This window comes from Salvelinus fontinalis, chromosome 9, assembly GCF_029448725.1.
Source record: "Salvelinus fontinalis isolate EN_2023a chromosome 9, ASM2944872v1, whole genome shotgun sequence".
In the NCBI taxonomy this organism is placed as follows: Eukaryota; Metazoa; Chordata; class Actinopteri; order Salmoniformes; family Salmonidae; genus Salvelinus; species Salvelinus fontinalis.
In genome coordinates, this window is record NC_074673.1 from 32745503 (window position 1) to 32772519 (window position 27017).

General features: G+C 43.0%; 1 protein-coding gene across 4 annotated transcripts in view; it reads right to left on the reverse strand.

The window, feature by feature from the left end:
• Positions 1–145: 145 nt before the first annotated feature.
• LOC129862444 (FERM domain-containing protein 5) overlaps positions 146–27017 on the reverse strand; it is a 120243-nt gene continuing 93371 nt past the window's right edge. For 2 of the 4 annotated variants that reach the window (XM_055934134.1, XM_055934137.1), the window contains 10 exons: positions 24042–24139; positions 22970–23093; positions 15541–15628; positions 15214–15302; positions 14235–14298; positions 13912–14003; positions 12293–12367; positions 11637–11705; positions 11269–11375; positions 146–5881 (listed from right to left, as the gene is read on the reverse strand). In XM_055934134.1, coding sequence (XP_055790109.1) covers positions 5298–5881; positions 11269–11375; positions 11637–11705; positions 12293–12367; positions 13912–14003; positions 14235–14298; positions 15214–15302; positions 15541–15628; positions 22970–23093; positions 24042–24139 — 1390 coding nt within the window. In that variant the 3' untranslated portion in view covers positions 146–5297. The remainder of the gene's footprint in view (positions 5882–11268; positions 11376–11636; positions 11706–12292; positions 12368–13911; positions 14004–14234; positions 14299–15213; positions 15303–15540; positions 15629–22969; positions 23094–24041; positions 24140–27017) is intronic. The other 2 variants (XM_055934136.1, XM_055934135.1) reach the window with 2 other exon arrangements.

Here is a 27017-nt window from a genome sequence, read left to right on the forward strand (position 1 = left end):
TTGAACCACGTCCTTAATACTGTACTTCCATTTACCCAAAAGCATGGAATGTGTAATGTTCCCTGTAGATGGCACTATATAATATGAGCTTTCAAAAAAAATGGTATGAATTTGCATTGAAGAGCCATAAACCACAAGAAGCCCATTTTTAAATGTTTATTCAATGTTTATTTCAAATTTGAATAGTTTAATGGCACCAGTTACAAGGGACTATCAGAGAGAAACAATATTGTATACTGTGTTGTACAGAAGGTTTTTTATACATGGAATTCAGAATGGATCTGAACTGGATTTGGCACATTTGTATATTCATATTACGTAAATAAACAGCAACCTTCATTGGAGAGAGAAAGATAGATAAGACACATCTACAGACACTTATGCATATACACGTATATGCACAGCTGTGTGAGTGTTTGCTTGGGAGCTGGCGAAGGGGCGGAAGCATATTACAACAAGGTGACATAATAATGACGGGTTCTATTAACTCCCTCAGCTCTATAGCTGTAGCTCTGTCTGCCCTATACTTGTTAAGTAGTATTACTGTGGGAGTAAAGGGGACCTTCAGGAAAAGACAGCTCAATGCCATTTACCTTTTACAGTCAAACTAGCTCATCTGCTGGCATGTTATTTTTCAAGCTGTACTTTTCACTTGACTATTTAATCTTCATGTCATTTGCAAACCATCATATGTAGAATATCTTGTACCTCCTTTAATCAGAGTAATGGCCAATCAGAGTTATTTATTAGCCTGCGGTTTCCATAATTGCCAACATACTATATGTAAACCAGGGCAGTTGTCCAAAGATAACAGAAATCCCCAACACACTACAAACAAGAGTCTGAAACATCTACCAGACAAACAAGTACTACAGCCAGTTCCCAGGAGAGATCAAATAAACTAATGTAAACATGACATCGCTAGACCAAATGTACTGTAGAGATTCAAGGTTTTTCAGAGGCAACGTGCCTGTACAGATAGATTCAGACGGATACAGAACTACATAACTTTCCCTCCGATACACAAATGACTCACTCTGCCGTAAGTGCCGTCCATACAACATCACATGGGATCAGTAACCACCACCCTACATTAACAGCTACATAGCAAACAGTGTTTTCCATTTAAGCCTGTGAGATTAAAGGGTAGTCCATACATTATGAGGAGGGTACTCTGCATCTGTCTCTGTCCATTCACTCATTTGCCCCTTTGTTAAAAATGCAGAGTTGTTAGGGACGAAAGATTCCAGGCACGGGGAAAGACCCTTCGGTCACAATGAAGTACTGTTGAACAAAATGCTGAAGACCAACATCCCAATAAGAGCTTTAACAATGGAAGGAAAAAAACATCTATAAAATATGGTACATACTAAGAATAATGATAATTGTCTTCATTTTACATTATTACTGTTTTTTATGAAAAAGGAAAAGGTGCGTACCATGAGCTCTAATTTGTTGGTAATGTAAATCCACTACATGGCAAAAGTATGTGAACATCTCATTCCAAAATCATGAGGATTAATATGGAGTTGGTCCCCTCTTTGCTGCTATAACAGCCTCCACTCTTCTGGGAAGGCTTTCCACTAGATGTTGGAACATTGCTGCAGGGACTTGCTTCCATTCAGCCACAAGAGCATTAGTGAGGTCGGGCACTGATGTTGGGCGATTAGGACTGGCTCGCAGTCGCTGTTCCAATTCATCCCAAAGGTGTTTGATGGGGTTGAGGTTAGGGCTCTGTACAGGCCAGTCAAGTTGTTACACACAGATCTCGACTAACCGTTTCTGTATGGACCTCGCTTTGTGCACGGGGGCATTGTCATGCTGAAACAGGAAAGGACCTTCCCCAATCTGTTGCCACAAAGTTGTAAGCACAGAATCGTCTAGAACATCATTGTATGCTGTAGCATTAAGATGTCCCTTCACTGGAACTAAGGGGCCTACCCCGAACCATGAAAAACAGCCCCAGACCATTATATTCCTCCACCAAACTTTACAGTTGGCATTATGCATTGGGGCAGGTAGCGTACTCCTGGCATCTGCTAAACCCAGATTAGTCTGTCGGACTGCCAGATGGTGAAGTGTGATTCATCACTCCAGAGAATGCATTTCCACTGCTCCAGAGTCCAATGGTGCCGAACTCAGTAGTAAGTGTTGTAACCGAGGACAAACGATTTTTAAGCGCTATGCGCTTCAGCACTCGGCTGTCCTGTTCTGTGAGCTTGCCTTCCACTTCGCGGCTGAGCCGTTGTTGCTCCTAAACGTTTCCACTTCCCAATAAATTGCAAGGCTGTGTGCTCAATGTTACACACCTGTCAGCAACGGGTGTGGCTGAAATAGCCATATCCACTAATTTGAAGGGATGTCCACATACTTTTGAACATGTAGTATACAATGACAGTCAACTGATTTTTGACACTGCAAAAAACAGCACAATGTCCAGTGTAAGACTTCTGTTTACATTTCTATGTCCATTTGCTCTTACAATTTGACTGATTATTGCTTATTGAATGATGCTGCCTTAATTGTTGAATGCTTGGAAAGAACATTGAAGCTGCATAATGTTGATAATGTGTACGAACATAGACCATCAATTGACTTTTTTGCTCTTCCAGTTCCCTGACCTTTAAGAAGTAACACTAACAGACTATCTGGAACTGTCTTGTTGACCTTTACAGTATTTAGCATTAGGCAAGTTATAAATAGGAAATATGAATGTATAAAATAACAAATAAGTACCGTTATCTTGCATACTGGATCAACACTCCCCATCCAGGTACAGACAAATTCAACCTTTCAAGTCATCCTCTATCTTTGTGTGCTGTTCATTGGAAGTGCATGCATAATACACTAGCATAAGGAGCATGCATATTTGACTCAGGAATTTCTGCCTTTCTATTCTACGTAACTGTTACTGCACCAGATTTTCTACTAAGGGCTGCTTTTAGCACACCTCTGCCATAAACACGGGTATTTCACACCGCAGATGTCTGGGCTCCACACTGTTGATGGAGGGTTAAGAACTGAAATGTCTAGGACCACAGTAGACACCCAGCTGTAGCACTGACTGGTATATGCTGCAGTGTCTTCCTTGCTGGGTCTACATCAACTAGCAGGGTGCTGTTTAGGGACAGACTACACTCAGGGCCAGGGGATGCAGTGCTCTGGTTACATGGGAACAGGCTGGGCTCCCCAGGGCAGAGCAGGCAACAGCACCGCTGGGGGATCAGAGCATGGAGCAGCTGTGTGGAGGTCATGGTGTTAAATAACAGGCCATAACAAGAATGGCTGCAGCCAATAGTCACGAGCACCAAATGGTCAATATGCATTCCCCTTTGATTATACTCGTACCGGCCTCTTGCATGTGAGGCTGGTCGACTCATCAGTGCTCATTTATTTTGACGTCCCTTGAACCTCTACCTCATTCAATCTCTTTCTTTCAATCTCTCTTTATCGTTATCTCTCTCTTTTTCTCTCACTTTTAAAAAATAAGACCATATTTTTATCTGTCAACACTTCACATTATCAGCTTGAAGTGTGTTACATTCCTACATACAGACACACAACACACACTCACACCTGGACCAGGTACAGTAGAGGAGGTAGAGACGAAACCCCACGAAAACAGATTTGACCCAATATCAGCCATGACAGCAGAATTACTGCTCCCTTGAGCTATGAGACAGAATAGTCTGCACAGTCACTCAAACTGGAAAACGACTGACCAATCTGCATTTATTGTGATGTTTACAGGCATGAAAACATATCTTTGGAGTACTATGTTTTCTGTTGGTATTGTAGTCCAGTCTACTTTTGACAATATGTATTGTTCCTCCACCATCTGTTGTGCCTTCCTGGCCTACAGTGGGCATTTGAAATAGTTGTCTTGACAACTAAAAAGTGTGCATGCTGGTGGAGTGAGAGAGGTGTGATCTATACGGAGTGGATCTGGATAAAAGCCCAGTTTTTGCCAGACCTCACTTGAAACAGAGCTAAAAAAAAGTATAATTTCATCTTCAATAACAAAATATCATTTCAGTTCTGTTAAAAATATACATGGAAAAACTGTCAATATAATAGGAAACAAACTACTTTGTACAAAAAGTACATCATTGTTATTCTTATACTAACAATTAATTATAGTATAATATACGCAAACTTAAGAGCTAGGTTGATAAGGAACTGAAAGAAATCATACATTTCAACAGATCTTCAATTTCATCAGATCTTAACATAATCAAGAAATGTACATAAAACAAAATTAAGAAATATGACAAAACAAATGCACACATTCAAAAGTACTGAAGTATTTAACCTAAAGAGTATTGCATATCTACCTAGACTGGTCCTATTGGTGCTAGTGAGTGTTTCCAAGAAGTTGATCATCAACCCTTCTAACAGATACTGACAATATGGGGTCACAAAACATCATGGTCACTGGTTTATTTAACTGTATCGTTTATAAAAACTTTAAACAGATTTCAACTTCACAGCTTCTACTTTATACACCTATTGTATTTCCACTAAAGTATAACTTTAAAACAATCCGACAAATTCAAAACCTTCTTCATATCATCTACTTTTTTCTTCATAAAAGGCATTTGGTAATCATCCCGACTTACTCAATTTCAATCACTTGCACTTTGACAGACTCAATGCACATCGCTCTAGCTTCCCTCATTTAAGGTGTTCTGATCAATGAAAACCATTATAGATGTATGGCTTGGGATGGATGTTACTTCATCTTAAAAGGCATGACTGTCTACTTCACTGAACATTTTTCAAAGCTGTATTTATCTCACTTCATTCTGAACCATTTCGATGACTTGGTGGCTTCCCTGATATCCTTGCATCACATTCTTACCCTATGCAAATGCAATTTATTTTCCAAACAACACATAGTAAATGTAGGCAACTTTCATTCGTTGCAACAAAATGTCTCGCTCCTGTTAAAAAATACTTCAGTTCTTTAATTTCAGTTTCTTATTTTTTCGTTTATATTTTTTGAAAAAATAAAATACCTGAAATGACCTGAAATTCAACAAAAAAATGTCTTCAGGGTCTGTAAAAAACAAACGAACGGTAAAGTGGAAAAAAGGGGGAGTAACTCAAAATGGATGGAGAAAGAGAAACTCCTGGCACATTGATTCCAGGAGTGGTCCGACATGTATGTCAGCGGGAGTATCATGAGAGAAGCTGGGTTCATGGTTGGGACGGGGCTGCCCTCCATCTCTCCGGAGCTTTAATCGTCTTCTCTAACCCCGAATGGGCTTACGCACTCTACGGCCTCATGCTCTCTCTCATTTGTTAATGAGCAAACTGCCCGCCCAGCGGAGCTTGCAGGCAAACCACCGCCTGAGGGGACAAAAGTATTCGTAATGGAACTGCTCAAATTCGGGGGTCTGGCGGATATCACGTAAAAATGCAACGTCAAGGTCGGATTCAGTGAGGACGATGAGGAGGAAGAGCAAGACAAAGAGGAGTCCAATGGTCACAAGAAGCAAACGGAGGACACTTAAAACAAACGTATTCACCTGTTCCACTTCGCTGAGCGGTGAGGCTCCCTCTGCACCCTCAACCGTCGCTCTACTGTCTGACAAGTCGCCTGCATCCCCCACCGAGGGGGTGCCTGCCTCCGACTCCTTCTCCTCCTTGATGCTGCAGGGGGCTCCGTTGACCTGGCGTGCCACGGCCAACTCCAGGCTGTGCTCTGCCACAGGGGTGGGCAGCACGCTGTCAGAGGGGCTGTAGGCCTCGTCAGAGATCACCGCCGAGCCCTCGCTGGCGTCCGTGGCCAGGCTGCGGGAGCGCGGCATGAAGGAGTCCCCATGGGACACAGAGCGCACAGGTGTAGAGTGGGCACTGTCACGCAAGGACTCCAGACCTGTCCAGGGCAGGGAGTGGAGAGAGAGGGAAACAGACTCAGAGAGGTTTCCAGTACACAACACTACAGTGCTAACACCTAATAAGAGATTGAGTTTCAACCATGTGAGTGGATATCAATGTGTTTATACAGTAACATAATGCAATCCATTTGCTTAATGATGGATCATATGAACATCTCTCTGGACTGGACCATTGATCTATTATAGATGAAGGTCTGATGAGTGGGGAATGTCCAGTGACAGAGAGCTCAAGAAACACATGCTCCATACTGATTAGCAGCTTGTTCATTAGTCCCACAGCACGCTGAGCCCTCCCAGGTATAAACCTTGAAGATCACAGTGGGTAGGTTTATCTTTCAGACAATAATAACATTCACTAAGTATTGCTAATTTCAACCTATATGCAGGGAGTTATAATTCCCACAAAATGTGAGGTTCATACAATAGCAGGGGGAGAATATCATAATCCACAACATATAAATTAATATAAATAAGATACGTGCAATTATAAATAAACACCCCACATAAAGCATTTGGTCATTCTCAAATAAGAGATTTTTAATGTTTTCCTAATAATTATTGACACAGTATTGGTCTCTGGGGTAGCCTACAGTTAGCTTTAGGATGCATTAAAGGTTGCTAGCTGTCACATGTGCTCCCTCTCCGGCCTCTAGGTCACCAGGCTGCTCGTTATGGCGCACACCTGTCATCATCGTTACACGCACCTGCACGTCATCAGACTCACCTGGACTCCATCACCTCCCTGATTACCTTCCCTATATACACTGCTCAAAAAAATAAAGGGAACACTAAAATAACACATCCTAGATCTGAATGAATGAAATATTCTTATTAAATACTTTTTTCTTTACATAGTTGAATGTGCTGACAACAAAATCACACAAAAATGATCAATGGAAATGAAATGTATCAACCCATGGAGGTCTGGATTTGGAGTCACACTCAAAATTAAAGTGGAAAACCACACTACAGGCTGATCCAACTTTGATGTAAAATCCTTAAAACAAGTCAAAATGAGGCTCAGTAGTGTGTGTGGCCTCCACGTGCCTGTATGACCTCCCTACAACGCCTGGGCATGCTCCTGATGAGGTGGCGGATGGTCTCCTGAGGGATCTCCTCCCAGACCTGGACTAAAGCATCCGCCAACTCCTGGACAGTCTGTGGTGCAACGTGGCGTTGGTGGATGGAGCGAGACATGATGTCCCAGATGTGCTCAATTGGATTCAGGTCTGGGGAACGGGCGGGCCAGTCCATAGCATCAATGCCTTCCTCTTGCAGGAACTGCTAACACACTCCAGCCACATGAGGTCTAGCATTGTCTTGCATTAGGAGGAACCCAGGGCCAACCGCACCAGCATATGGTCTCACAAGGGGTCTGAGGATCTCATCTCGGTACCTAATGGCAGTCAGGCTACCTCTGGCGGCCCCCCAAAGAAATGCCACCCCACACCATGACTGACCCACCGCCAAACCGGTCATGCTGGAGGATGTTGCAGGCAGCAGAACGTTCTCCACGGCGTCTCCAGACTCTGTCACGTCTATCACATGTGCTCAGTATGAACCTGCTTTCATCTGTGAAGAGCACAGGGCGCCAGTGGCGAATTTGCCAATCTTGGTGTTCTCTGGCAAATGCCAAACGTCCTGCATGGTGTTGGGCTGTAAGCACAACCCCTACCTGTGGACGTCGGGCCCTCATACCACCCTCATGGAGTCTGTTTCTGACCGTTTGAGCAGACACATGCACATTTGTGGCCTGCTGGAGGTCATTTTGCAGGGCTCTGGCAGTGCTACTCCTGCTCCTCCTTGCACAAAGGCGGAGGTAGCGGTCCTGCTGCTGGGATGTTGCCCTCCTACGGCCTCCTCCACGTCACCTGATGTACTGGCCTGTCTCCTGGTAGCGCCTCCATGCTCTGGACACTACGCTGACAGACACAGCAAACCTTCTTGCCATTGATGTGCCATCCTGGATGAGCTGAGCCACTTGTGTGGGTTGTAGAGTCCGTCTCATGCTACCACTAGAGTGAAAGCACCGCCAGCATTCAAAAGTGACCAAAACATCAGCCAGGAAGCATAGGAACTGAGAAGTGGTCTGTGGTCACCACCTGCAGAACCACTCCTTTATTGGGGATGTCTTGCTAATTGCCTATAATTTCCAGCTGTTGTCTATTCCATTTGCACAACAGCATGTGAAATTTATTGTCAATCAGTGTTGCTTCCTAAGTGGACAGTTTGATTTCACAGAAGTGTGATTGACTTGGAGTTACATTGTGTTGTTTAAGTATTTCCTTTATTTTTTTGAGCAATGTATGTCACTCCTTTTGGGTCCTTCCCTAGGTGTTATTATTATTGTTTCTGTTTCATGTCTGTGTGCTGTTAGTGTTTCTTGTTTTGTATTATGTTCTGTTTATTTATTAAAACACTCCCTGAACTTGCTTCCCGACTCTCAGCGCACATCGCTACATTAGCTCATCAGTGATTGCATGCTTACTCTACAAAAAGCAAATGCAGCATTTTTCATTATACCAAAAGGATATGCAAATGTATCTATACTGAACAAATAATATAAGCGCAACATGCAATCATTTGAAAGATTCTACTGAGTTACAGTTCATATAAGGAAATCAGTCAATTGAAATAAATTCATTAGGCCCTAATCTATGGATTTCACATGACTGGGCAAGGGTGCAGCCATGGATTGGTCTTGGATGGCATAGGCCCATCCACTTGGCAGCCAGACCCACCCACTGGGAATGCAGGCCTAGCCAATCAGAATGACTTTCCCCCCACAAACTGGCTTTATTACAGACAAAAATACTCCTCATTTGAGAGAAATAAGGTTTTTGTGCATATGGAACATTTCTGGGATTTTTTGTTTCAGCTCATGAAACATGGGACCAACACTTCACATGTTGAGTTTATATTTTTGTTCAGTGTATATATTCTCTTTTTACGAGCTACAGGACAGACGTCACTGCGGATGAGAAAGAGTTGCGCTTGCGCTGACTCTTCCATTCCTCAGACAGCCACCGCAGAAATATTACACCTTCATAGAGGCAGAGGGGTATCATCTCCTGATGATGAGGCATATTTTAAATGAAAGAATCTCCCATTCTGCGTGATGTTCAATCGATTTCCGGGGTCATTTCATGTTTTCATGTATCTGAGCTATTGCTGTTAAGCAGGCATATGAGTTTTAAACATTCCAGCTGTATTTCTGCCTTCTTGAATGGCAAATAGCTCAGATAGACATGAAAACATGAAATGACCACGGGAATCGATAGAAAATCACTCAGAAATGCTCAAAAACCATATAACATTCCAAATGGGTGAATCTTTCCTTTAATGCTCATATGTGTTCTTTTCATCCATAGGCGGAAAAATCCTCCTCAAGGAATTACAAAATAGAGATTAGGCCAGCTCTGTTAAGCCATGCTGACTGCTGAGATCCTGTCAAAAGCAAAAGCAGGATGCCTCTTTAATGGGTGGCAGTGAGAGTCCATCTTCACTCATTGGTAATCTCCTTCAGTACATCCTAGGATATGCTTGGTTGCAGGGCAGATTACAAAATGCAACCTATAGACATTTCATTAAACAATATATCTTCCAGAGGACATTGCGTAAAGCTCGTCAAAATCCTCCAAAGGCCAAAATATCGTAAAAAATATAAAACTGAATATTTACCTGAATTCAAAATCAAATCATAACTTCACGAATCAACAACAAAGCAGTATCACCTCACTAGTCTGTACCTCAACCATTACAACCAGAATAAGAAGACCCATAAACTCAGACTTCCTCTAAACCAGCAGATGGATAAAGGAACCGATGAAACTCAAAGAGGTCAAGAAATAGATCCAAAGACTCTGTTCACAAAGGGCCTCCAAGGACCATATGATTTAGAGGATCAGACATCAACGGCATCAAAGGCATGGTATCATTTCCATTCTGTTAACATTGATGAGGTGGGAGTGAATTAACACACATGGATGCTGGTCACTGTGTAACACTCCAGGAGGGCGATGATGATGAGGTTACCTGTCGGGGTGCTGGACTGGGGCCAGCCGTCGGGCAGAGGGGTGCCAGGCAAGATGGGGGTAGGCAGGGGGGAGAGGCTGCCAGGCTCCTGCCCAGTCAGGGCAGGGTAGAGGGGCAGGACGCCCATGGCCTTGCCAAGCATCCGGGGTCCCAGGCTCAGTACGCGTACCTTCACATCCCGGTAGCAGTGGTTGATCATCCGCAGGTGGACGTTCACCCGTGTGGTGATGCGGATCAGACACTTCACCATGGTGGTGTCTTCAAAAGCTCAAAGCATGCACGTCTGTGTCCTATCCTTGTGGGCCCTGTCCCAGAGCCCCAGCGGTGCGCTGGTCTCGCTTTATGTGTTAGGCCAATGGCTGCAGTCTTGGCTGGCAGTATGAGGGCTAGCGAGAGCGACTGTCCTGCTGTAGCAGTATTCAGACGACCAGCACTGGCCATGTCCAGGCCCCACCCAGGGCAGTGACATACATGGAGAGGAAGGCCTTGGCTATTTTCAGCAGAGGTATTAATACTACTGTAAGTCATCGAGTCAGCACAGGCAGGGGGTAACGGTTGACAGGTGAGAGCTTGTCATAACTCTCTGATACATACAGCACCAGATCCTTTCACTCACACTCTCCACTCTACTGCAGCAGCATAGAGTGTATAGCCAGATGTACATACTGTACTGTGTATTTGGGAGACAGGCAGGGACTGAGCTGTGACAAGGACAGGTCTTCAGTCCTGCTGCTCCTGTTCACCTGAGCCCATGCTGCAGTGTCAGCCCCTGGGTTCAGGGCAGGTGGACTGACTGACGGCTGCACCAGCTGCCCTTGTACTGGCACTGTACCCCTCGCTCACACACACCCCTAGTGCTGATAGCTCGCACTGAAATAGACCAGCCTGAGTGACACACACACCTGTGACTTAGCCCTCCACTCCCACAAGCAGGGGTATGGCTAAGCTCAGGTTACAGTGTGTGTATATGTGTGTGTGTTCTGGGGGGGGGGGGGGGGGGCATAAAATACTTCCAAATAGAAGCAAGGACCTGATCCGTTTAAAAACGTTTGGATTTAACACCATCCATTGAAATATCCACAGATTACCTTTAAAACCTCAGACCCAAACTAAAGCATGGCGACCCATTTTCACAACTATCCAGATTACCGTACATGTGTTCATTTGGATACAGACAACAATATAGAGCTGTGTCACTTCTGGCCACATTCCTGAAGGCTCTTATGGGACAATGATTCACCTTTGCCCATAACATGACCGTGGGGATTGTTATGGAGTGCCAGTGTTGACTGAGGGGAGTAGTGGGTCAGGGGTTAGGTCAAACACTTACCCTCCATGATGGAAATGTGGACGGCTCTCCGGCGGGTGCGTGGAACACTGGTGAGGCGCGGCCCATGAGTGATGGACGGACAGCTTCTACTGGGAACCAGGCCAGCCCTTTGGAGACACACACATGAAAAACACACACACACACACACACACACACACACACACACACACACACACACACACACACACACACACACACACACACACACACACACACACACACACACACACACACACACACACACACACACACACACACACACACTCACACACACACACACTCACACACACACACACATCCCATATTTGTCATCTGAGATGGATGATATAGCGCCCACATTGACATCTAATGAATAGCATTGATCTTACCTGTGTATTTCTGGAGGCTCTCGTTTGATTTTGGCACTCTGCTCCATCACTTCTTTCGCCACTCGTCCACTACAATAAAGCACAATAATAGAGCTCAGGCTCACACCAGACCCCAGACTCCCTGGTGCCACACACTACACAGAGCAGTTCAGTGAGAAGCATCAGTACAGTACACAAGAACTGAGATTAGATTAACCTGGTGAACCCAACTCTCTCTAACCCAATCACCGTCTCCAGACTACACTGCAATATTATTTATGTTACAAAAGATTGAAACACAAACTCAACCTTTCATCATAACATACTGACTCAACTGTAGCTATTTTAAACCATTAGAAAGTTCAGATTTCCAGTAACTAGAACCAGTAATTTGAAAGGTTTCACAGACAAAGTTATTTCCCTGCTCCTAGCACTTCAGCATTCACAGATGTGAAAGGAATGAAATTAAATGAATGCTGGAACATTGCTCTGAATGCAACACTGTCCCCCTCCCTGTCCCCTCTGTGTCCCCTAGTCTAGTGTGTGAGGTGTATGGCTCAGGTAAAGTAGACTGACGTTACAACAGGGCCCCGAGGTCCCCTACTTAGGGAGAAGCTCTCCAGCATAGCTGTGGGCTATCTGCAATGCCCTCTACTTACTGTCATAATTTACTGTACCTGTAGCGGAAACGACTCCCCTTGAAGAACAGGTTGCTGCTGGACACTGTCCGCACCTGACTCGACTTCTCCAGCCTGATGGAGGGAAGAGAGAGAGAGGTGGAGAAGAAAAAAGGAAGAGAAGAGGGGTGAACTCTGGGAGCTGTTTTGGGGTGACATCATACTTTTTACGTTATAGCCTGTTGCTGCAGTCAAATGACTAGTGGCCTCACGGGTGGAATGGTATTAAAATTTTTCATAATTTCATAATTAATCATCTTTGGTGTTTCTATGTCAAACGGTTTTGTTATATTTCAGTCTTCTGTGATGTATATAAAGTGTAATATTGGGATGCAAATGCAAAATTGAATACATTTAAACTCTCTATATTTGTTGAAGCCCATAACAATGTGTGTGAGCTGTATAGTTTGGTTTCAAAGTAGATTTGTTTAAGACTACAAAGAAAGACTCTGTGTGACCCTGACTTAGCCCACTGTAGTAAAATATTAAGGGAGTCTGTTGACTGGACCTCTTCTCCCTCCTACAGCATCACAACCAGTTCTCACTTTGCTGTTCTCACTTTCAGTACATACAATAGGCTACTTTATTCAAGCCTCTTATATGGTATCCACAGTGTGTGGTTCTCTAAGCCCAGCTCGGACTGAAAACCAACCACTTACCTCTCAATTATGTATTACTTAGTGCCTAGATCCTTGGAGAGGTGTGCATGCATTATGTAAGTAAGTAGCCTTGCACGAGCAGTAGCCTATCTCCTGGAGCAGTAGCCTATCTCCTGGAGCAGTAGCCTATCTCCTGGAGCAGTAGCCTATCTCCTGGAGCAGTAGCCTATCTCCTGGAGCAGTAGCCTATCTCCTGTTTCTGTAGTGCGTGGCAGCTTGATGTACAAGTTCACCACATGCAGTATGTACTGTCTGGAAAGACATAATAGCTTACTTATTATTATGGGATAATGCAAAAGATGGTGCTAAATTATATATTATATAACATTAAAATCAAATGTGTGTGGTGTTTGCTTGATGTTTATTTATCCATCAGTCTGTTTCTGTGGGATTTAGCACACACAGACAGATGTCTTTCATTAAAGCAGTATGAAGCTCTGTGCCAATCAGCCAGGCCTCCCTGAAGATCCACCAGTCCCCACTAAGATCTACAGCTCTATAGCCGGATATCTCATCATACTAAGTCCATCTCTGTGTGTGCTGTGCGCTGCCCTATGTTTCCCCCCCTTTCTCTATCTCCTTCTATCACCTGAGCACTCGCTCAACCCACATGCTCCTCAGCAACCTTCCCTGTCACCCTCATCCATTACTAGACTCTCTCTGGCCATTGTGTTGATGTGTTGCAGGGGGAGGGGACACACAATCAGTCATGGCTGAGACGGAAGGAGCACTTATTTCTCTGGAGGAGCCGTGGAGGGTTCACTGGCATGTCCCAGTGCACACTAACTCACAAAAGCTCACCGTTGCCTCACGTCTCGTTCCCTATCTCATAAACAGCCTGACAACGCTGCTCTCAGGACACTTCAAGGTCAGAGGAGAGGAGAGCCCTCTTTAGATAGCTCTCACAGATGCCATGGAGTAAAGTATATAGCTATGACTAAGAGGAAGAACAACACTTACTTGTAGAAGGCTTGGTTCTCCACTCCACATTTCCACAGGTGCTTGCAGGCCTCAGGTGTTGGTGCAAAGTATGTCAAGATGATCTTTTTGTCCTGCACATTAGAAATAAATGTGCAGGAAAATAAAACAACCTGACAGTTTCTCAGTTTCAAGAGTCATTACTATTACTACTGCTGTTTATTGAACACACCAGGCTGTGGTATGACTAGAACATGCTATCTCCAGGACCTGTTTTCAGAGAGGATTGGCCATAGAACAGTCACAGTCGCTGCCCTGCTCTCTATACTTGACTCCGCCAACACATCAATAATTCATGCTCTCACCTCCTTCTGATTTGCATATATATGGAATATCTTTCCCTCGAACTTCAGTTTGGTCACCTCGTTCCTGCCCACAAGGAAGGGGATAGTTAATCACACAACCAACTGCACTGTGAGCCACAAGCTCTTAAAAAATTTATCACAACCACTAGCAGACCACACAAACAGCAATGGAGCTCCATGTTTGACTAACAGAACACATGTCTGATAATACCCCAGGTAAACTGGAGACATGGGATGGGAGAATGTGCAGAAGGTTAAAAAATCTAACAAAGCAGCTGTAAATGCTGTAACATATTGTAACATTCACATTGTCTACTTGGCCAGATTTTGTAAGTATTACAGACATACTGTACTGAATTAGGTGGTGGCATTTCTATATCAGGAGTGAATATCTAACTCATATTTAACTATTACAGACCCAATATAGTGGGCTACTGGCTTAATGAGAGGGGCTGTATGGAATAGTATGTTACAGCAGCACTGATCCATGTATTAAGGATTCTTACAGTCCCTGCTGCATGCAAGATCAATTATTTGTTGTGGTTGAGAACATGTATTTTTCTTCTGCATTTAAAAACAAGTTGATTTCTAACAGACAGGCCTGTGAAATCATATGCCCAGAATAGTAGCGACTAACTAAGACAATGGGACACCTGTATGCATGCTGGCCCTCTGGTCAGGAGGAGAGAATCAGCAGGACACGCTCCACTGATTGTGAAAGTAGAACCAGCAGTGGTATGTGGTTTAGGATTATTTATTTTATTTAACTAGGCAAGTCAGTTAAGAACCAATTCTTATTTACAATGACGGCCGAGGAACAGTGGATTAACTGCCTTGTTCAGGGGCAGAACGACAGATTTGTACCTCGTCAGCTCGGGGATTTGATCTAGCAACCTTCCAGTTACTGGCCCAACGCTCGAACCACTAAGCTACCTGCCACCCCAGAAATCAGCATTAGAGCAGACATCATTCTACTCACCACTTGAGAAAATGAACCCTCTTGTTTCCCTGAAGCACGACAAATCCAAATGGGGTGAAGGCAAGAAAGGCTGGATTTCCAGACACATCCTGTCATACACAAAAAACATTCTTATGGCACAACACAATAGACCTACAATAGATACCTGTATGAAATACACACATACTTACTGTATGACTGTGTAGATGCATGTGTGCTGCCATTTGCTTTAGCAATGCATTATCCATTCTACCAAGAGAGAACTCAAAGCTCAAGTAGAGGAAACAGGGTGTTTTAATGCAAATGTCTTAAAATGAAGCAGCAGTGTGTGAGAATTGGCCACCCAACCTTGCATGGATGAGGATCCACACCATATGTCTCCAGCATCTGGGCTTTCTGAAGAAAATTCAGCTCTGATGTTTCAGGTGTCTGGCCACTGAGAGAGAGCATCAATGTCTGATTAAGAAACTTAACATCAATACAGGTCTATGAAATGAAAGAAGAAAAGGTCAAATGCATAAATAATATTAACTATAACAGAACTACAGTGCCTTGCAAAAGTATTCATCCCCCTTGGCGTTTTTTCCTATTTTGTTGCATTACAACCTGCAATTTAAATGTATTTTTAATGGACATACACAAAATAGTCCAAATTGGTGAATTGAAATGAAAAAACGTAAAAGTGGTTTGTGCATATGTATTCACCCCCTTTGCTATGAAGCCCCTAAATAAGATCTGGTGCAACCAATTACCTTCAGAAGTCACATAATTAGTTAAATAAAGTCCACCTGTGTGCAGTCTAAGTGTCACATGATCTCAGTATATATACACCTGTTCTGAAAGGCCCCAGAGTCTGCAACACCACTAAGCAAGGGGCACCACCAAGCAAGCGGCACCATGAAGACCAAGGAGCTCTCCAAACAGGTCAGAGACAAAGTTGTGGAGAAGTACAGATCAGGGTTGAGTTATAAAAAAATATCCGAAACTTTGAACATCCTACGGAGCACCATTAAATCCATTATTAAAAAATGGAAAGAATATGGCACCACAACAAATCTGCCAAGAGAGGGCCGCCCACCAAAACTCACCAAAACCCACCAAAACCAGGCAAGGAGGGAATTAATCAGAGAGGCAACAAAGAGACCAAAGATAACCCTGAAGGAGCTGCAAAGCTCCACAGCGGAGATTGGAGCTTAGGACCACTTTAAGCTGTACACTCCACAGAGCTGGGCTTTACGGAAGAGTGGCCCAAAAAAATAAGCAAACATGTTTGGTGTTCGCCAAAAGGCATGTGGGAGACTCCCCATGTGGGAGACTTCCTCTCTGGTCAGATGAGACTAAAATGTAGCTTTTTGGCCATCAAGGAAAATGCTATGTCTGGCGCAAACCCAACACTTTCTCATCACCCCAAGAACACCATCCCCACAGTGAAGCATGGTGGTGGCAGCATCATGCTGTGGGGATGTTTTTCCATTGGCAGGGACTGGGAAACTGGTCAGAAATTAAGGAATGATGGATGGCGCTAAATACAGGGAAATTCTTGAGGGAAATCTGACTCAGTCTTCCAGAGATTTGAGACTGGTACGGAGGTTCACCTTCCAGCAGGACAATGACCCAAAGCATACTGCTAATGCAACACTCGAGTGGTTTAAGGGGAAACATTTAAATATGTTGGAATGGCCTAGTCAAAGCCCAGACCTCAATCCAATTGAGAATATGTGGTATGACTTAAAGATTGCTGTACACCAGCGGAATCCATCCAACTTGAAGGAGCTGGAGAAGTTTTGCCTTGAAGAATGGGAAAAAATCCCAGTGGCTAGATGTGCCAAGCTTATAGAGACATACCCCAAGAGACTTGCAGCTGTAATTGCTGCAAAAGGTGGCTCCACAAAGTATTGACTTTGGGGGGGTGAATAGTTATGCACGCTCAAGTTCTGTTTTTTTGTGTTATATCTTGCTTGTTAAACAAAAGAATATATTTTGCATATTCAAAGTGGTAGGCATGTTGTGTAAATCAAATGATACAACCCCCCCCCCCCCCCCCAAATCTATTTTAATTCCAGGTTGTAAGGCAACAAAATAGGAAAAATGCCAAGGAGGGTGAATACTTTTGCAAGCCACTGTATTTCCCTTACACAGAGGAGTGATCAACAGAGTGAGCTGGCAGGATGCTGAATAGACCAGAGAGCTCTGAATAGATGGCCAGACAGACAGTGTATCAACCATCCTAGAAACAGTACCTCTACCAATTAACATTTAATCAAGCACCAACCATTCAACAGCAATGGAGTAACGTGAGCATCAGCCTGACCTCTATCACAATCAATGGAAAAAACATGAAGAGATGCCAGTGGCTTGAATTACTGGTGCATTCAAAAGATCCAAATAGGCACCTGTCCCAGCATTCCAAGGATATTTTCTATGATCACAGAGTCAGGCATGTTAACAGGTGTTTTGTTGGTGATGAGACATGAACAACCCACTAGAGAGCAGCAGAGGATCTTATCTATAATTATAATTTTAAAGAACCTTTATCTATGAACCTCTGACTACACTCCTTTGGTCAGTCACATCCTCCATGCTGTCCACAGTATACAGTATGTCCCATGGCCATGACAAGTTCACTGAGCTGGGTCACTAGACAAAGCACTCGGTAATGGGAACCAACATTAAAAAACCTTCAAATCGACTCTGAGCTAGTGTGAAAATGGCTGATCCATGTTCCAATGTCTTTAATATCTGTAGAGCACGTTATCTCACACTAATTATGATTTAAACAAAGGAGAAGTGCCCTGTGGGAGGATAAATAGCTCAGACATTATGGCTAAACCATTATCCATGTGGCTCGAACCACATTAACTTTAGAGGCCTGAGGGTGAGTGTAAAGGATCAATGTTGGGAAGTGTCTGTCGCAGCCTGTCCCACTGGGAACACCATGTCATTACAATGTGGAGAATTGGGTAATATTTGGTAGATACATTGATCAATGAGATTCCAACCTATTTGTAACCACAAAAAAAATTGCCAAAAGTCTGTTGAATTCTGTTATCACTGCACTTTCAACCATTTAAAAGCACACTAATGTTCAAATGGGAATACAATGTCAGATATTTTATTTATACAACAACTTAATGTGCTATCACTGTGCTTGATCTAATAGCACAACCAAATAACCTGAATTGCAGTTAGTTGAGATTACATTAAAGTACATGGTGCAAGTGATCAATGCCATTTGAGATTCTGTGCAGATTTCTATGATTACATAAGAAGACATTTATTGTTATAGTAACCTCAAAATGTGGCCATGGATTTTAATGTTGAATAATGTTACATTTGTTTGCAAGATAACATTAGGCTATTTACTGTATTACAAAAGTAATATTGAATTGTGTTTGGTTGACAACACAACCAAATACCAACATTTAAAGGAGATGTATCTAATGCTTGGATAGTTTAATCTGAGCCACTGACTTAATCCTATTCTTTAACTTTTATTTTTGGTTGAGATGGAGATGTGAATCCAACAGATAATTTGATAACTTGTCGACAAGTTAATATGCTATTTACCATATTGCACAAGTGATATTGATTGTCTTTGGTAGTCAACCCAACCTAATATCAACATTTGAAGGAGATAGAGCTATCTAAGCAGAAGATACATCTGTACCACTGAGCCTGGCTTTTAATTGCAATTTGTCATCAAATTAATAATTGATATGATGGATTCACATCTCTATTTCAACCAAAAATCTAAAGTTAAAGGATAGGACTAAATCAAATCAAACTTTAAATGCACTTCAAATACAGTTTGATTTGATCCTATTCTTTAACTTGTATTTTTGGTTGAGATGGAGTCATGAACATATTTATTATTGACTTGAAGATTCCATTTGAAATAAATCTTAAAACCCTAGGCCTATACAGTGTTTTCGGAAAGTACTCAGACCTCTTCCCTTTTTCCACATTTTGTTACGTTACAGCCTTATTCTAAAATGGATTAAATAAAAACATTTCATCAGCAATCTACACACAATACCCCATAATGACAAAGCGAAAAACAGGTTATTTGACATTTTTACAAATGTATTAAATATAAAAACAGAAATACCTTACTTACATAATTATTCAGACCCTTTGCTATGAGACTCGAAATTGAGCTTAGATGCATCCTGTTTCCATTGATCATCCTTGAGATGTTTCTAAAACTTGGAGTCCACCTATGGTAAATTCAATTGACTGGACATAATTTGGAAAGGCACACACCTGTCTATGTAAGGTCCCTTAGTTGACAGTGCATGTCAGAGCAAAAATCAAGCCATGAGGTCGAAGGAATTATGCGTAAAGCTCCGAGACAGGATTGTGGGGAAGGGTATCAAAAACTTTCTGCAGCATTGAAGGTCCCCAAGAACACAGTGGTCTCCATCATTCTTAAATTTAAGAAGTTTCGTACCACCATGACTCTTCCTAGAGCTGGCTGCCTGGCCAAACTGAGCAAACGGGGGAAAAGGGCCTTGGTCAAGGAGATGACCAAGAACCAGATGGTCACTCTGTCAGAGCTCTAGAGTTCCTTTGTGGAGATGGAAGAACCTTCCAGAAGGACAACCATCTCTGCAGCACTCCACCAATCAGGACATTATGGTAGAGTGGCCAGACGGAAGCCACTCCTCAGTAAAAGGCACATGACAGACCGCTTGGAGTTTGCCAAAAGGCACCTAAAAACCCTCAGACCATGAGAAACAAGATTCTCTGGTCTGATGAAACCAAGATTGAACTCTTTGGCCTGAATGCCAAGCGTCACGTCTGGCGGAAACCTGGCACCATCCCTACGGTGAAGCATGGTCGTGACAGCATCACGCTGTGGGGATGTTTTTCAGCGGCAGGGACTGGGAGACTAGTCAGGATCAAGGCAAAGGTGAACGGAGCAAAGTACAGAGAGATCCTTGGTGAAAACCTGCTCCAGAGCGCTCAGGACCTCAGACTGGGACGAAGGTTCACCTCAACGAACCTAAGCACACAGCCAAGACAATGCAGGACTGGCTTCAGGACAAGTCTCTGAATGTCTTTGAGTGGCCCAGCCAGAGACCGGACTTGAACCCGATCGAACATCTCTGGAGAGACCTGAAAATAGCTGTGCAGCAACGCTCCCCATCCAACCTGACAGAGCTTGAGAGGATCTGCAGAGAAGAATGGGAGAAACTCCCCAAATACAGGTGTGCCAAGCTTGTAGCGTCATAACCAAGAAGACTCAAGTCTATAATCGCCGCCAAAGGTGCTTCAACAAAGTACTGAGTAAAGGGTCTGAATACTTATGTAAAATGTGATATTTCAGTTGACTAAATTATCAGAAATGTCTAAAAACCTGTTTTTGCTTTGTTGTGTAGATTGATCAAGAAAAATTTGTTTAATCAATTTTAGAATAAGGCTGTAACCTAACAAAATGTGGAAAAAGTCAAGGGGTCTGAATACATTCCGAAGGCACTCTTTGTATTATCTATTTTTAGTTGAATCCTGGGCTGAACTTAAACAATAGCTGTTGATGACTTCCCAAATGCTATACACTGTAGGCTTAAATAGCATCATTGTTGATATACTGTATGATTGATAAAGTATGGTTACATTTCATTTGCTCTATTGAACATACATTGTCCGGTCCTCTGGCAGTCTCTATGGGGGTACCACAGGTTTCAATTCTCGGGCCGACTCTTTTCTCTGTATATATCAATGATGTTGCTCTTGCTGCGGGCGATTCCCTGATCCACCTCTACGCAGACGACACCATTCTGTATACTTCTGGCCCTTCCTTGGACACTGTTCTATCTAACCTGCAAACGAGCTTCAATGCCATACAACAGTCCTTCCGTGGCCTCCAACTGCTCTTAAACGCTAGTAAAACCAAATGCATGCTTTTCAACCGTTCGCTGCCTGCACCCGTCCGCCCGACTAGCATCACCACCCTGGACGGTTCCGACCTAGAATATGTGGACATCTATAAATACCTAGGTGTCTGGCTAGACTGTAAACTCTCCTTCCAGACTCATATTAAACATCTCCAATCCAAAATCAAATCAAGAATCGGCATTCTATTTCGCAACAAAGCCTCCTTCACTCACGCCGCCAAACTTACCCTAGTAAAACTGACTATCCTAACGATCCTCGACTTCGGCGATGTCATCTACAAAATAGCTTCCAATACTCTACTCAGAAAACTAGATGCAGTTTATCATAGTGCCATCCGTTTTGTTACTAAAACACATTATACCACCCACCACTGCGACCTGTATGCTCTAGTCGGCTGGCCCTCGCTACATATTCGTCGCCAGACCCACTGGCTCCAGGTCATCTATAAGTCCATGCTAGGTAAAGCTCCGCCTTATCTCAGTTCACTGGTCACGATAACAACACCCACCCGTAGCACGCGCTCCAGCAGGTATATCTCACTGATCATCCCAAAAGCCAACACCTCATTTGGCCGCCTTTCCTCCAGTTCTCTGTGACTGGAACGAATTGCAAAAATCGCTGAAGTTGGAGACTTTTATTTCCCTCACCAACTTTAAACATCTGCTATCTGAGCAGCTAACCGATCGCTGCAGCTGTACATAGTCCATCTGTAAACAGCCCACTCAATTTACCTACCTCATCCCCTTACTGTTTTTATTTATTTACTTTTCTGCTCTTTTGCACACCAGTATCTCTACTTGCACATGATCATCTGATGATTTATCACTCCAGTGTTAATCTGCTAAATTGTAATTATTCGCTCCTATGGCCTATTTACTGCCTACCTCCTCATGCCTTTTGCACACAATGTATATAGACAAATTGTTTCCCCTACTATGTTATTGACTTGTTTATTGTTTACTCCATGTGTAGCTCTGTATTGTTGTCTGTTCACACTGCTATGCTTTATCTTGGCCAGGTCGCAGTTGTAAATGAGAACTTGTTCTCAACTAGCCTACCTGGTTAAATAAAGGTGAAAAAAAATAAAAAATACCCTTTGGAATGACTTTGATAGCAATATTTCAACTATTAAGTCGAGATTTCTCAACAATAATTCTCATGATAACACATTGGCAATAGTCAATGAGAAATATCAAAGTTAAGCAAGGGCTGGGCTAAAACCCTGGATGAGCCCAAAGGGATAGCTGTAGATAGATCAACTCTCCAATAGGAGGTGCAATAGGAGCCTTTTATTTTTTTCTGTTAATGGATCTTATATTGATCTGACATTTCAAAGGTACAAATTCAATATATTTTCCACATAGATTCCATGTTACAATATGTTGACAAATTATGTTGAAACTACATTGATTTAACCAGTTTGTGCCCAGTGGAGTGTATCATCATTAAGAAACGCTCAGTGATGCTTCATCAGCTAACCTGCTGGCAGAGAAAGTAGTGTGTGTGTGCATGTATGCCTTTGTGTGTTTGTATGTGCACACACTACAGTATCTTACTGCATTAGGTGTATTGCACTGCACTCCCTGACAGGTCTTGGGCCACGACCCTCATAATAATGACTGTATTAATGAAAGGTAGTTTTTGTGCTCAAGAAAATCCCACCATCTTGTCTCTGCAACATCCTGGAATGACAGTGTGCCATTAGATTAAACAAATGTTTGAGAAGAGTGTGAAAGAACTAGTTTCCAAGACAATAAGCATTCGCACAATGGTAGTTAGTGCTTTCTCAGTCAAATTGATTCATCTTATAGGTGCAGTGTGTGTTTGAACGTTCATGCACGTGTGAGAGGTTAAAGAGAAACAGTAGATTGGTCCTTACATCAGTTCTGTCTTGTGTATGTCTGAGATCCGTCGCTCCAGCTTCTCTGAATGTTTTGGGAAGAACTGGAATTTAGAACTGTATCCTTCAGGATGCTTCCCAGGGTCATAGTCCCCAATCTCAGCTGGAACACAGTTAATAAAAATGATCCACCATTTCACAGCACCACAGTCTAACCATACATGGTTACATACAGTACATACAGTAATATATCTAACATCCTTCCATTCAATAAATTATAAAAGTGGATACAGAATATGTTTGCAGTAATAACTTGTGATGAAGTGTGAACTCTTAAACAATAATTATTAGGGCTAAGGTGAGTATTTACACAGTTCTACACACACATTACTGGCACCCTTGCCGAGGTGTTGTTAGATCACAGGCAGCCTGTGCTGTATGTCAGCAGAGCTCTTAATGACGACAAGTTAAACTGCCCAGGGTTGCTGTTGTTTATTTGTGACTTCATACCACACTGAGCTCCCTCAGGCGGCTCTGACAATTCTTTCCCCCAGCGAGCGAGGACAAGGAGGTGATCAGGCAGCACCTCCTCATGAACAGAGCCAGTGCACCTCCCAAAGGACCTGCCTTCTCTTTCTCCTAACACTGCACTTTCTGCGGCCTTCGGCTCGCTCGCCGTACCCCTCAAATATACAGCCTGCCTGCCTCTCGAGGGTCTACTGCGTGTGATCTCCATGCTTTGACAGCTAACGATACTGCCGAGAGCAAGATGCCTGATGATCATGCAGAGGGCTTACAATCTAGCATTAAATTCACATGTTTAGCATTCAAAGCATTGATATTACTTATCAGCTGTCCCATCTTTCTTTATCAGCTATGGTTTTACAGAGTAAATTAGTACGGAGGTGCACGTGTTGTCTGCATTAACATTTTAATTTGACGCTTTGTAGTATACAGTATAGATCAGTCAATACGGAAGTAAGAATCCCTCAGGGCATATCATTTACAAAGTGATAACTACATCCTTATGAGAAATCCAGAGAAGTTATGTGAAAGTGCAGTGCAGAGAGTGGAGCAAGCAAATCCAGCCTGTCAGGTCCTGTCACTGTACCTTGCAGGATGAAGGCAGCCATCATGGCAGCATCTGTCGTCTTACACAGGAGGCGTCCGTGATACAGATCTCTCTTGATCTGCAGGAAGACTAAATATCTGGGACCAGAACAGAGTGGGCGAAGAAGGTCAGAGGTCATGGATCTCAGTCAACCGTCTACTTTAATGAGATTCATCAACATTACAGACCACACTTATTTTTAGATCTATTGCAACAACAAGACATCGCCACAGATAAATCTCAAAAGGATGTAAAAAAAAAATGGTGTGTTGGGGACAGGGTTTGGTAGGGGATGCCCTGAGGCAAACTGCTGCTATTGTCGACTGACTGTGTTTCTGTTCAAGCCTCCAGATTAGAATCCAGACAAGACCAGAGCATCCCAGAACACAGCAGCACTGTCCTGACAGATACAGCAGCTACACTGGCTGCAGACTGAGACTAACACCTGGAACAATGCAGGTGTTACCAATGATTACAGTACAGGATTGCCCATTTATTGATTCTAGCGTGAATGTAACACGTGATAGAAACAGTGGGAGAAACGACCCAATGGATCCCAGATTCCCCTGAAACCAACTTCCCACAACCAACACCAAAATGAGCCCAGGAGAACCCATGCATGTGAATGCGAAGAATATACACTACCGTTCAAAAGTTTGGGGTCAAATGTACTTGTTTTTGAAAGAAAAGTTAACTTTTTTGTCCTTTAAAATAGCATCAAATTGATCAGAAATACAGTGTAGACATTGTTAATGTTGTAAATAACTATTGTAGCTGGAAATGGCAGATTTTTTATGGAATATAGAAAGAGGAGTGGAAGGACCCGGTGCACGACTGAGCAAGAGGACAAGTACATTAGGGTGTCTAGTTTGAGAAACAGATGCCTCACAAGTCCTCAACTGGCAGCTTCATTAAATAGTACCAGCAAAACACCAGTCTCAACGTCAACAATGAAGAGGCGACGCCGGGATGCTGGCCTTCTAGCCAGAGTTGCAAAGAAAAAGCCATATCTCAGACTGGCCAATAAAAATAACATATTAAGATGGGCATAAGAACACAGACACAGGACAGAGGAACTCTGCCTAGAAGGCCAGCATCCCGGCGTCGCCTCTTCGCTGTTGACATTGAGACTGGTGTTTTGTGTGTACTATTTAATGAAGCTGCCAGTTGGGGACTTGTGAGGCGTCTGTTTCTCAAACTAGACACTCTAATGTACTTGTCCTCTTGCTCAGTCGTGCACCGTGGCCTCCCACTCTTTCTATTCTGGTTAGGGCCAGTTTGCGCTGTTCTGTGAAGGGAGTAGTACACAGCGTTGTACGAGATTTTCAGTTTCTTGGCAATTTCTCGCATGGAATAGTCTTAATTTCTCAGAACAAGAATAGACTGACAAGTTTCAGAAGAAAGTTATTTGTTTCTGGACATTTTCAGCCTGTAATCGAATCCACAAATGCTGATGCTCCAGATACTCAACTAGTCTAAAGAAGGACAGTTTTATTGCTTTTTTAATCAGAACAACAGTTTTCAGCTGTGCTAACATAATTGCAAAATAGTTTTCTGATGATCAATTAGCCTTTTAAAATGATAAACTTGGATTAGCTAACACAACGTGCCATTGGAACACTTTGGAGTGATGATTGCTGATAATGGGCCTCTGTACGCCTATGTAGATATTCCATACAAAATCAGCCATTTCCAGCTACGTTTCCAATACAATAACAATGTCTACACTGTATTTCTGATCAATTTAACGTTATTTTAATGGACAAAAAATGTCAATTTCTTCAAAAACAAGGACATTTCTTAGTGACCCCAAACTTTTGAACGGTAGTGTACATATCCTCGGCTGTAATTTTGTCATCTAGGCCAGCTCCACAACAGCTAATAGTATGTCACTTAAGGAGCCATAGGTGCTAAAAAGGACATTTCCTTTTCTCTCTTTGGGTGACTCCAGTTAAATGGCTGATGCTGTCAATTGTCTGCCCTACATTTCTTTTGTCTTTTCTGCTTGCCTTTCACATCTCTGCTGTCGGTAGATTTGGTGAAGGACAGCTGTGAAATTAAATGAATATTTGACCCATCTCTATCCTCTTCCCTCATTGTGTGATCTAACCTTTGTGCCATTTATTGTCCAGTATCCCTTCAGTATTTGATTAATGAGGAAACTATATTGAAGAAAACTTCAGTGTCATTGATTATTTCCTCTCCTCTCCTTCCTCTCCTCTCCCTCTCATCCTGCCCTACTATTCTCATCATATCTCTTCCTCTCTCTAGTATGAGGTGGTCTATCCTGCCCTACCAATCTCATCATATCTCTTCCTCTCTCTAGTATGAGGTGGTCTATCCTGCCCTACCATTCTCATATCTCTTCCTCTCTCTAGTATGAGGTGGTCTATCCTGCCCTACCATTCTCATATCTCTTCCTCTCTCTAGTATGAGGTGGTCTATCCTGCCTTACCAATCTCATCATATCTCTTCCTCTCTCTAGTATGAGGTGGTCTATCCTGCCCTACCAATCTCATCATATCTCTTCCTCTCTCTAGTATGAGGTGATCTATCCTGCCCTACCATTCTCATATCTCTTCCTCTCTCTAGTATGAGGTGGTCTATCCTGCCTTACCAATCTCATCATATCTCTTCCTCTCTCTAGTATGAGGTGGTCTATCCTGCCCTACCATTCTCATATCTCTTCCTCTCTCTAGTATGAGGTGGTCTATCCCGCCCTACCACTCTCATCATATCTCTCGCTAACTATATTTCTCTTTTCCTCAGCCTTCACTCTCCTTCTCCCCTCCTCCCCTCTCCATCCATTCATAATTCACATAATTCATTATCTGCACTCTGCATTCTGTGTTCATTTCATCACACCTAAGTGTAGACTCCCTGGACGGTAATGAATATGAGATGGCAACCACCTGATTCAAACAGGCTAGGTTGGTGTGCCTCCTTTCAAAACATACACACATTGTAATAGACATT